At 40.0% G+C, this 13,385-nt stretch overlaps 1 protein-coding gene across 1 annotated transcript in view; it reads left to right on the plus strand.

The window, feature by feature from the left end:
• Positions 1 to 3,281: 3,281 nt before the first annotated feature.
• The window catches only part of slc25a21 (solute carrier family 25 member 21), a 79,604-nt gene continuing 69,500 nt past the window's right edge, over positions 3,282 to 13,385 (plus strand). Inside the window, exons 1-2 of the mRNA XM_076108458.1 lie at positions 3,282 to 3,440; positions 3,557 to 3,644. Coding sequence (XP_075964573.1) covers positions 3,575 to 3,644 — 70 coding nt within the window. The 5' untranslated portion in view covers positions 3,282 to 3,440; positions 3,557 to 3,574. The remainder of the gene's footprint in view (positions 3,441 to 3,556; positions 3,645 to 13,385) is intronic.

Below are 13,385 nucleotides of genomic sequence, written 5' to 3' on the forward strand. Positions count from 1 at the left end.
TAAATTGTGCTTAAAAGGGTAAAGTTTTCCACAACTGTCACGTTTATATTGGAAAACTTACAGTTTCCTTTATGTAGCAGAGTAATTTAAGAGCAGAGTATGTTTGGTTATCTGTACTAGAATGTGTTTGAAAGACGGTGTCTTTATGATTGTCTGTGTGATAATAGAATAAACGGTACAATCCTGTGTTCCTGCGTGCTTCCTTATATCTTAATTGAATCTATTTTATACCTTACTGTGGTGTAAAGAAACGAAGGGCATATACAATATACAAAGAGCTTCAACTCTGCTTCCACTTTTGATAATTGAAATCAATATATTTATGCGTTTTGTTTCAAATAATGACATACTGTATATAACTAATTAATGCAAATTTACATATTAAATACATTCTTGTTCAATATAATTATGGTCCACAGTGGAAGTTTGTGATTAAAGTGTGTTCAGAATCATTAAAAATACATCATGTGTACTTTTACTTTTATTAATTTAAAGTACTTTTTTCCAATAATACATCTATACTTAAACTTCATTTAAATGTTGAATGCAGTACTTTTACTTGTAATGGAAGTGGCATTATGGCGTGGTATTACTACTCTTACTTAAGGAACTGAATACTTTTTCCACCACTGATACCTTAAGTATTTGTTTAGCAGGTATAAATCTCATGAAAACCCAGATGATTTCTGCTGTTTCGTCTCTTAATTAGCTTCTCTGTGATACAAAAAGTGTTTTTATAGTCCTTCAAATCTTGAAAGTCTCAAAATAACGGCTGTGCTTGAACGCATCAATAATTTTCTTGTGCTGGAGCAGCACATTTAATTGGTTTTGCCTGTAAGTGTAATCTATTCCGGAAACACAGGATTCATGCAACACTGACAAAATGCATACGTTACTCTTGGAAAAGAAGAACACTGTTTTTGTTCCTAAAAACCTTCTTCTCTCATCCAACACATCCATAAACTATACACTTAGCCTCTGTGCTGGTTGTCCACATGCTGCCCAGTCGACATGTTTTACTGGAGTCGAGGTTGTTGGGGTGGAAGCTGTTCTGCTTCTTCTTATCCAAAGTGGTAATGGCATTTTCCTGCCAAAATACATGCTGTAAATCCCACGTTTTTATAGCTCGTCTGAAGCTCCTGTTGTTCCAAAGCTGCTCTTTTACAAAATGAAATGCTCGTTATAGGGCTCACCGCTGAACTTCTGCATGCCATCATTGCTCATCAAAAGAGAAAATATAATAACTCCTCTTATTTTTCCGTGTTGCACTAAATGGCTCAGGACACATGCTTTATAAAAGTTTAAATCAAATTTAATTTGGGGTAAAAGATTCCAGTGTTGTTGGATAGATGGTCATTTTGTTACCCTTACTGTAAATCCTTATTATACTGGCTGACTGTACCATTATGTACGCTATATGAGAGGCATGAAGTAAAAAAACTAAATATATACCTGAGGGTGTGTACAGAGATGTGTGTGCATAGTTTAAAACTTATTCTAAATAATAAAAGCCTGGTGTTTATTCTAATATATGCTTCCTCCATATGGCTGTAATACTATATTTCAGGGCTGCAACTAACAATTGATTTTATTATCGATTAATCTGCCCATTATTCTCTATGAATTTGTTTTTTAGTATAAATATATAGTGAAGATTTCCTTTACATTACTAGTAATTGCTTGATATTGACCAACAGTCAAAAACCTCAAGATATTCTGTTTAATATCATAACATATACATTACTGGATGGTTATTATTACATACATGTGCATTTACTGGTGTAGTTGGTGGAGGTGGAGCCGATTGTAACAGCTTCATACGTGTCTTTGCTGATGTGCTGCTGTGGTATGAATTATTTTAATGCCGTCAACCTGCCAGAGACTGCAGATAAAAACGAGCCAGTGTGGCTAAATATGGCACAAACATGAAGTGCTCATAACTAATGTCCATTGTTCCTTCTTATGTAAAATGACTGCATTAATAGATTGATAGTGTTAAGATAAACGGGAAATACTAGTACAAGTAGCAGAGTATTTGAGTAAATGTACTTTGTTACTTTCCATCACTGAAGCATCTTCATGAGAGAGGAGCCGGTGTGTTTGTCGTGTTTGCTTTAAAATAACAAGACTTATTTGATTATCAATTAAAACTCTCTGAAGGTTTACTCAATCAAATCTAATGAACTGACTAATAACTTAATTTTAACTGTATTTTGAACAGGAATTCTATACAAACGCTGACAATCGCATTGTGCTTAGTGTCGTAGTGAGTCTGCATCATAATTCACGAGTTCTCCGACTGACCAAACTTCAGCATGTCAAAGCTCTTATTAACCTCTCGCATACAATGAGTCTTGTAATGTTTTATCGCAGATGAAGTGACCCTTTAATTATCCCGTTAACTGTTTGTTCCAGTTGTGATACTGTATTCCAGCTACGTATAAACACATGAAAAAGCTACTGAAACATCACTTATATATATATATATATATATATATGTTTGTGATGTCACATGTCAAAGTACAGCATGTCCGACTGTGTTTTAGTCCGACGTGATTTAAATAGGAGTGACAGTCCTACTATACACCTCTCTGATCTAACACATCATTTGACCGCTAAAGGAAGAATAGTTTCTTTAGAACACGGGACTCACATTACATCATCTAGTGAGACGGGGGACAATGTTTGTATCTGGTTTAGGTAGGGCCCTCATACCGTGCTTCATCATCTAGTGAGACGGGGGACAATGTTTGTATCTGGTTTAGGTAGGGCCCTCATACCGTGCTTCATCATCTAGTGAGACGGGGGACAATGTTTGTATCTGGTTTAGGTAGGGCCCTCATACCGTGCTTCATCATCTAGTGAGACGGGGGACAATGTTTGTATCTGGTTTAGGTAGGGGCCCTCATACCGTGCTTCATCATCTAGTGAGACGGGGGACAATGTTTGTATCTGGTTTAGGTAGGGCCCTCATACCGTGCTTCTCACTTATGCAAACCTGACGACCCTGTCAGCCATTTTTAGAGATTTTGTTCCAAGAGCAAATACCAGTTACATGAAAAGTCATTATTCAGATGCTTGTCATTGTTTTATATAATCTGCTGTAATAAAAGTCCATTGTCTATCAATATGTGATGGATATATTGGCATCAAACACTTAATTACAGCGGGTCAGGGTTCATCCAGTGTGTATTCACAATATTCAGACGCTTCGCGGCTGTGAGGCGATGGGAGGGTCGATCTGAAACAGCAGTTTTTTTGTGTGTGTGCTTGTAATTGATTCCATATTAGCCTAGCCCGCGAGCACCCGGGAGAGATATCACGGCTGCGCTTTCTCCTACGTGGGCTGCAGCCACAGCAGAGACACTTCACTGGAGCCTGAAGACAAGACAACACAGCCGCCTCTCTACCGAGCAGCAGCAGCAGCAGCAGCAGCACGGGTAGGTCGCGTGTTAATGCACGCGGTTAACCAGAGACATGTGTGAACTCACGCTAGGCTACAACAAACAGAGCATTACTTGTAACGGGGGTTTCTTACATGCGTTTGTTTTGATAGGAAACATTTTGTTTAAAGATGACAACCAAAAAGCCGCAGAGCATGCTCCGGGAAGCGTCTCATCAGATTATCGCCGGCGGATCCGCTGGTAAGTTAAAACAACTGTTTCACTTCTACTATTTCTAACGACCGAGTCGCATTACGCAACAGTTTAGGGAGTGTGCACGATGCTACATGTATGTGGCAACGGTTACCGATTTAACGTCCGCCTCGTTCACCTTCCCACGAGAGCGGTTACCGGTAACGTGTAGGCCTACAGAAAGGTGTCTGGCTTTAAGTGTACATGCGTAGATAATCAGCAACCGAGTAGATTATCTTTGGGTCGTTAGGTGATCAAAGATAATACATATGTCACCAAGATAGTTCACGCGCTGGATAACGGAAGAGGCACCAGGAAATCAGTTTGCGCATGCGTGTAGCCATCCAGTGAGTGAGGGTTTTCTGTTTTGTTTACCTTCTTAAGTACTCTTTATCAGTGATGGAATGTAACTAGGTAGGCTACATGTACTCGAGTACTGCACTTCAGTCTACATTTGGGAAACGTGTACTTTACTTGAGTATTTCCAGGCAAATATTTGACTTTTTTTGACTTCTCTACATTTGTCTGTCAGCTTTTGTTACATTTCAGATTACAGTTGTTCCCTCCCCTTCCTGTCCAGTGAAACCAAGTCTCTCCAGATTTGGACATTTGGACATTTGAACATTTGTGATTAACTGAAGGAGGAAGTCATCCTTTTTGGGTTGAGAAAATTCCCCTACTTCTTAAACTTAATAAACTATTTAAAAAGCCTCTCGGATCAGCTGGAAAATACATCACCACAAAGATGGTTGTTTTTCTGAGCTGATGAAAAGGGGACTTTTTAGAGATACGTGGTTCTCACAGGACAGCGACGCTTATGATGATCTTATAGAATATGATGCATCGCTGAAGATTAAACTACCCAACAGTGTGTAAAGGAGTTCAAATGAGCTCAACCGTGATCATCTACAGCAGTAAAATGCAACATACACAATAATGCAGCAGTAATCCAAAAACATCATATATTATCGTAAAACACTGACGGGGAACATTTTACTGAACAATTGGGACTTTAAGTACATTTTGCTGAAAATAGTTACATACTTTTGAATGCAGGACTTTTACTTGTAGTGTATTTTATGATGTGGTTGTTATTGTTACTTTTATCCAAATAAAGGATCTGAATACTTCCACCACTGGAAATTATGTTAATAACAACTTTCAAATGTCAAACTTTGAAGCAGGACTTTAATTGGGTAGAAAAACCATTTCATTATGCGACATTGACTGTTACCGAGAGCTCGTAAGGGGTTTTCACACAGGCGGCTGTTAGCATGAGGCTAAGAAAGCTTTCACATTGGCACAGTTTTGGCAAATGCCAAAGTGGGCTAACCCCAATTGTAGCCTATGGGCTGGCGGGGTTATCTCCCGAAAGCTTACTAAAAGAGCTAAAAGTTGCCGGTGTGAAACTGGGCTAAAGTGAACAGTTTGAAATTCTAGAATGTAAACAGTAGTCATGTGTTACATCTGACATTTAGCCCAAGGCTATGGAAGTAACATTTCCATTTGAACGCTAGAAGAGTTGTAGAAAATGAAAATAAGCCATTCAAATGGTACTTAAGTACAGGCTTCATAGCCGTCATCGCAGAACCTGTAACGTTAGCAGACAAAAACGTATCTAACAATAGATGTTAGCAGACAAAAAGGTATGATTAAAACCCCTTCAGACTGACAGGAAGACAATGAAGTGGGTGTAAACTAACGTTATAGCCGGCGTGTTGTGCCTCATATGTAATCATTGTTTTTTACAGGTTAAGCTCTGTGAAGGTAACTGTTAGCTTAAACACTTTTCATGTAAAAATAGGTGCTAGCTGGGCCTTCCTTTGTGACATCACCTCTCCCTACGTTAATTATCCATCTAATACAAATCACAGACTAAAGTACAGAGTGCTGGGTTCACAGATAAGAGTATGGACAGTTCCAGACAGAACAGACCTGGTGTTTAACCAAGGTCCTGGTTCCAGGTCCAGATTCATAGAGGCATATCAAACGTGGTGATTTGAGCCTCTTCCTCGTCTCTAACCAGGAAGTGAGCCGAAGTCATCCCTCTCGCTTATTTTTGCCTTACTTAACCCTCACAAAAAAAAAACACTCATCTGTTTCTCTTCACATTCCAGACGAGGTGCAGTTCATCCCGAACGAGGCTATTGGCTGTAGCGAGATTGCGTAACACGGAGGACACGTTGTCAACTCGTGTTTTATTGAAGCAAAGGGTGCAAAGTAAAAACGGCGAGACAGCTGGCGGAGAGGGAAGAATATGCTGACAATTTAGCCCCTAATAAGAGATGCTGAGGAGAAGGAAACGCACCAAAAATATCCAAGAAGTCTGGCAGAGACGCCTGGCATTTAAAGGAAGTCGGTGTATTCCGGCTTCAGAGATGAGAAATGAGGAAATAACACATTTCTGGAAATGTATTTTGGTTGCAGTGCCAGAGAGGCTATATCCTCCATATAACCAGTATTCCTACCATAACCTACATAACACCCACATGATCACACCAACTGAACAGTGATGATGCCACAAACATGAGATCATTGAGTCAAAAATAATGCTTGTTAAACAATATGCACCAAACCATTATTGTGAATCACTAAATATGTGGAAAGAGTTGTAACATACCGTTAAATTGCCTGTGAAGTGAAAGAGTCGTGGACTGATTCGTGATTTGGGAAGAATTGCACACTATATCTCATTGTTGCAGTATTCTGTCCGCTCTGGTAAGATTTATCAGTTGCAGTGTTTCAGAAAATGTCAACAGTAGGAGAAAGTTGATTGCATGAAAAGAAAAGGATTTCTCTTTTGTGAAACCAGAGTTAAGGTTGTTAGTTAATCATTGCTGACTCACTCTGGCTGTTGACGGTTGCTTTTATCTCGCCTATTTGTGAACAAGTGACGATACAGATGTATCTAACAAGCCTGTGAGGGGATAATCAGTGTAGACGGTCTGTCGGTTTCAGTTTTTTCTCCAACTGAACAAGCGAACAGCTGAAAACAATAAGGACCACAAAACTCTTTCCTCATGTTTGTGTTCCCGGTGTTCTTGCTGTGCTCACTCACTAAGTTTTTATCAACACAGTTTTTAAAGAAAACCTTTCTGTGCACAATGTCCAAGGTCTTCAGCAAAGTCTTTCTGGCTTCAGGATATATCGTTTTCATGTTCAGAAATCACAGTAATACGTTATAAATCTTACATTAGAGATGACAGAATTATACATTTTTCCAAATGCGTGCACCCCTTGAAACATAGGTGTACTATTAGTGACGTAGTTTAATTTCACATATTTAGATTTCTCTATATAAACAGTTAAATGGACATTTTGATATCATCATTGCACAAAGTGACAATACTGACTCAAGGGTGACTCAAGAAATGCTTCTGACGTTTCTTCCACTATAGATACGAGGTACTTGTCCATAGTCCGTATATTGCCTACACTAGATGGCGGCCAGCACGCCCCCAGTTTGGAGAAACAGAGTACCGGCACGGGAGCAAAGCAAAGTACTGCTGTGGACCGAAACAACAGCGAAACATATTTTAGCCACCTAAAAGTATCACTTTAAGTGTACACTTCATTTAGGATATTCTCTCCACTGTCCCTTGCCGTCAGGCAGCCATTACTATCTATGCTTTTTTCAAAAGCCAAAATACTCTTTTGAGAAATACACGGGAGTTGCTGGTCTACCGCCGCCTCGTTCGGTAGGTTCGTTCGTGTTTATTGGGTGACTTTGGTGTTTTTAAAGGGTTAGTTCGGATCCAACAAAGTCACACAGTAGCACAAACAAACCTATCGATCGAGGCAGCGGCAGACCAGCAACTCTTGTGTTTGTGAGGTGAAATGTTTATGTCAAAGGAGTCTGGTGGGTTGAAGAGGCCATAGAAAGAGCTACCTGACTGCAAGGTACAGCGGTGGAAATAACTTAACTTAACTTCAATGCTGGTGGACGTGCCGACCGCGCTCTACTGTAGGTAATACACTGACTGTGGATACGTAGCCTACCTCGTAGAACGCCTTTTGAAAAAACTCCAAACTATCCAAACTGTAAATGTCATAATCTACTTCTAATCCATGTTACAGTCAGTGGAGATGTGCGCGACACTCTGTGTTAAGTTGCCGCGGAGTCTCTCATGCAGTTACAGTTAATGGTGTAATATTTTTACTGCTCCAAAAACTCACACAATTTCAAATGCTTCTCTAAACAGCTTTTGCAGTATATTCCAGTTTTATTTTACAGCGGAATGATTTTGGTTCCAAAAGTCCAATATTTACCTCATTTACTCCAATACTTTGCTCTCATACAATGGTTTATTCAAGAAGGAACTAACTAACAGTAGTACGCGTAGTGTTCTGGCTTTTCTTGACTCCCGGGAGCTCTGCACAGAAGGCTGCATTGTCATCATTAGTAACTAGTAAGGATCAGCTGATCAGCTAATGAACGCTGGATCTACAGTATGTTGTATGAACTTCAGTGAACACTTCTTTTCAGGCTAATTAAGATGTACTCAGGCAGTGTTTTTCATGAGAAAGGAGTTGTCATACGTACTGTGGCATTGTTGCTTGTCCCTCCCTGTTTACACCTCACAAGCCCCCTGGGAGGCTGAGGGACTCTCGTCTGTCCTCACCAAGAGTGATGGGACCGAGGTTTGAACCCGAAGCAGAATGACCTCAGTGTTTTTCCACGGCTTCACGCTGCCTCCCCTACAGAGATTATTCTTTTTTTCATCCTGATTCACCGTTTACGAGGATGGAGACGGACTGTTGTTAATTTACGTGCGAGCAGGTCTTCGAGCCTATAAATTAAATGTGAATTAAGGGGGAAAAAAGCTGCATTTTGGCCACAGTTTGGTGTTCTGAAGCGCTAGCTGGCACCAGTGATTTTTCTTTACCCGTGTTATACAGTATGCAGATTTTATGATATTATAGGCATTTTTGGACATGTTTTTGAGCTGAAACGATTAGTCAATCGACAGAAAAACACTCGCTAACTTTAGTTTTAATTTCCCCATTGATTTTCTTTTCTTTGTCTTATGTCAGTGATTCCCAACCAGGGGGGTCAAGACCCCTCCAGTGGGTAATAAAGCATTATATCCAATCTTTGCCTTTTTGTCAAAAATGTAATAGTTGTAGCTCAAATGTATTAAAATGAGACGATGTGAGAATTTTAGAGGTCGAAAGTTGTAACTTCTAAAACCGCTGACACAACTAGACATCGCTTTACTTGAATACATAACTAGCAAAAAAGGTTGGGGAAAAATTGTCAAATGGAATAGTAAACGTAATATCATTTAGGTTCTGGAGTGTTGGTCTGATAAAATAAGATGTTTTGCCAAATCTCAATGTCCCCCCTAAGGCCTTAATCCCTGAACCCTCTGGGACCCTCTCTGACCTTACCTGGTAACTGGTTGTGTGTGAAAGGCTATAATGATATAATTACAAATGGGACAACAATTTGCATCAACATATCGCGTAACTTTAATGACGCCAAAATGTGTACACTTGTGGGTTTTTGTTTTAGTTTTTTTTACTGCCCGATCTGATCGCCTTCCAGCTCTTTCCTTACGAGAAAAGTAAAATGGTCAAATAAATGATTTAATAGTTTTTTGCAAAACAGCATCATGAAGCAAAATTAAAGTGAATAGTTAATGAATTAAACCAGGTGTGTAATAAATTGGTTTTTATGTACCATCTTATATCCTTAATGTTAATATTTCTGTGTACATTGAATAGGCCAGGCTTAATACCCAGGTGCCGTCCTCTTTGTTTACCTTTTTTCTCTTCAAGCCTCCAGGCTTCCCATGATGAATCTGTGTTTGTCACAAAGCTATGAATTGTGGGTGATATCCTCAGGCAAAGTCTGCATTTCTGAGAGTGTGAACGAAGTGCTTAAGATGTCTGCGAGAGAGCTGTCAAGCACTTGGTGATGTGACAGTGGGACGGCCCTAAACCCCCACGGACTCTGTGGGAATGAGTCCGTGAGTCTGTGAAAGTGGACATTCGAGCTGCAGTCAAATAGTCTGTTTTGCTCAGGAAGGGTTCACAACTATGAAATGACCCGGAAGTATTTAAGTGACATCCATAGCTGGTCAAAGTCTAAATGTTTTGGAAAGTTACTTCAATGCTTCCTTTCTTATCTCCTTTAGCATATAGGGTCCACCATCATTGAACCAAAGGAAAGGAGATAAGGCCGTCCCACTTGGCACCATCTCATTTCAATTGTCACGGCCATTTTTGCAGTATATTTTTGAAATTTTATAGCCAAAAACAAAAAATCGAGAATGAACGTAATAGTTAGTTTCAGCCCTAGTATGTTATGTTGGAGTTGTTTACATTGTATTTACAAAAAGTCTAAATTCCACGTGGTTGTGTCCTGATGAGTAACATTTGAATCTGCAGTGCAGAAAGTGTGCATGATGGGTAATGAAGCTCTTTCAGTTCATACCTTAATGTCCATTCTCATTTTGTCCACCAGGTGGTAGTAGTTGCATGCTATATCTCTTTTCACAGTAAAGGGATGTTGCAACGTTTTCATGTTTATGTTTCAGTCATAGCTTTTGGCTAAAGGGAGACAGAAGTGGTGCATGTGTGCTCTGCAAAGACGGCATTGAAGAAAAAAAACCTCACCTAAATTTATGTTCACTTATCTGAACAAAACGTCAATTAAAGATGGATATAGGGGCAGAAAAAAGTTATTAAAATAATGCCTTCATGGTCGAATACACAGCGAACCATCTTTCAAAAGTAGAAACTGGAAATCCATCTAGTTCCATGCTCACTGCTGTAATGTTTTCTCTAAGTCCGTTGTTATTTCCTCGGTAGATGCATTATTTAAAGCTCCTTGAGTAAATCGATCCGTCTCCAGCAAATGGACTGTGACGACATGAGACGGCATGTGATTACTGCCGCTCTCCCTCCGGACTGTCAGAGCCTCCTTCAAACTGCACCGCGGCTCTGCTGATTTAATTGGTTTTAAACAGTGAACCTAAAAATCAGTCGGGAAAGAACAAATAAAGCCACTTAACCTAAATGAAGGAGAGGAAGAAAAGGGGAGAGGGGGGAATCAAACAAATAAATAAAGTCAAAGTGTGTGTGTGTGTGTGTGTGTGTGTGTGTGTGTGTGTGTGTGTGTGTGTGTGTGTGTGTGTGTGTGTGTGTGTGTGTGTGTGTGTGTGTGTGTGTGTGTGTGTGTGTGTGTGTGTGTGTGTGTGTGTGTGTGTGTGTGTGTGTGTGTGTGTGTGTGTGTGTGTGTGAGTGAGAGAGAGAGAGAGATTCCCAGGTGGCTGCACCAATCACAGCCGAATTAGGCCTAATATTTATTTCCAGAAACAATTGTACATGTTTCAGTGGGGCTTTGATTGAACTCCCGGTGGACATGTTGTAGACAGATGTTTAGATGACCTCATGTTTGAAGTAATGTTGATTCTGGATGGGTTGCTTCTTGGCCTGTTACTCTGAATCTGCTCCTGCTGCCTCCCATCTTTTTTTTTTTTTTTTTTCACTCAGTCTGGGAGGGCATGCAGCGCCTCGCGTCCCTCATATTTAATGTGTGCTTTGGCTCGCATTAAATGGCATCCATTTACATTTTTCTGTTCCATCCTTGACAGACAGATGTCCATGCATCGGGGTCGTGGATGGCTTGGTTAAAATGAGCCGTGATGGTGCTGAAGGACGGCTACTTAACCGGACACATCTGTCTTTTGTTCTCAATGCTTCTCTTTATAGCTTAGAAACTTTCATTTGAAGTTTTCTGACTGATAATTTACTGATTAATTTGAGTGAATTTCCCCTCATGTGTCTTCACATATAAATTGCATGCTGCAGGGTGTACAGGCCATATGATGAAAGCAACCCCTCATTTAATATGGAGAAGTGACAACACACCAACATCTCTAAAACAAACAGAAAAGATTTATTATCTCCGTCAACTAACTACCGTCCTCGGCAAATGTGAATGATCACAGTGTCATAAGAAATGAGTTGAACGCAAACGGGCATTGAGTCCAATGGTGGTCTCATTAATTCATGCAAATCTCTGGCATCATGCAAATCTCTGGCATCCCAACAGAGATGTGTAAACTCAGGTTAATTGGCACTAAAATAATAAAACAGTGAATGTGTTTGTACAATTTGTGTGGGGTTGGTTAAGATATTTTAAACGAGTGACATGTTTAAATGATTCGACCTGAATTATTCATCATAGCTGAAATGTATTCCCGTTTTATTAGAATAGAGATACTTTTGCTGGGGCTTGGAATACTATTACCCAAAAATGCCATAAGTTGGTCCCTGGTAATGTGCACTAAACAGTGGTGGAAAGTGACAAAGTACATTAAATCACCCAACAGTGCTTTAAATTAGTTTTATCATTTTTATATATTATTCTGAAATGTGCCATTTTACCGAATGAAAACTCTTACTTCAACACGCTACTTTTAATAAAAGTATATTTTGATGCTAATACGTTTTTAATGTAGTGAAATATTGAATGCAGGACTTGTACTTGTAACGTATTTCTACACTGTGGTATTGCTACATCTAAAAGTACTTCTTCCACCTCTGGCACTACACACACAGTATTACCAAGCCCAGGGGAGTATTACGATGACTGTGTTTGGGACAGATGTTCCTCCTCGGCTCATGCTTTGGGTGCAGGCGGTCGTGTGCCATTTGGCTGACTTTCCTCCGCTACAATCAGCGTAGCTAATGACTGCGTTCTGACAGCAATATGCCGACGAAGATTCTCAGTCATCCAGGTCGGATGGAGTCAAACAAGAAGTCTCTAATGGCTGCCTGTTAGATCCGCCTCTGTCTAGGTCAAAACATATTTCACACTTACTTTTAAAAATAAATAATGAAAAAAATATTTTTGTTGAGGCCTAAAAAAAAAAAAAAAAAAAAAAAAAAGCATTCCCATTACAGCAAACATCAAGACTGCATATGACATGATTTATCGATTAAATCAAAATTTTATCTCATGTCATGCCAGCTGCAAAATCAAGAAAATGCATGAGAATCTTATTTGCGTTTCAGCTGTGTCTACAGGTGAGGCCTCTCGCAGGCTTTAGGCTGCGTGTGTGACTCATCCTTATTTGACGAGCGCCATCAATTTTCCCTGAAATCACAGCTGCCTCGGACGGAGATCTGTCTGTGTCAAATGTTGGAACAAACAAAGAGAACTGAATCCTCAAATACACAGCGAGGCCTTGTACCCGAAATCGTCTCTCTTTGTTTAAACCTACCTGATAAATAATAAAATGAACTGTAGAAACTATTCTACAAACACCATGTTTTTTTTTTTTTTAAATGGTCCGTATTGTGAGTTTTCAACATGTTAGGCCAAAGCAAAACAGAACAAGTTTGTGTTTCAGTAATGGTGTTTTTAAGACGATGACCTGTCTTTATGCAGGTACGCTGCAGCCTATAATTACATACGTTAAAGCATTGAAAGTCTAGACAGTCCCAGTTCAGTTATGGGGTCTGTGATGTATGAGCCCCAGTCACCCTCACGACGTTATCTTAATAACATGATTTATGAAAACAGTTCACTGGTGGAGGTTGGGGGGGGGGGGGGGGGGGACCGAAGGAGGCCAGTTGTCGGGGAGGGGGACTCCTCTATGTTGTTACCGCATGTGAGAAATGAGTCCAGCCAAGACGCAACGCACAATTACCGGATTGTACTTGCTCGAGCTCGCAGCGGCGCGCACGGCTGAACTTCAATTTAGAGCCAAGAGAGACGGCAGTGACTTCTGAATC

This window comes from Anarhichas minor, unplaced genomic scaffold (genome assembly GCF_050575085.1).
Source record: "Anarhichas minor isolate MPS153535 unplaced genomic scaffold, ASM5057508v1 ptg000040l, whole genome shotgun sequence".
Classification (NCBI taxonomy): Eukaryota; Metazoa; Chordata; class Actinopteri; order Perciformes; family Anarhichadidae; genus Anarhichas; species Anarhichas minor.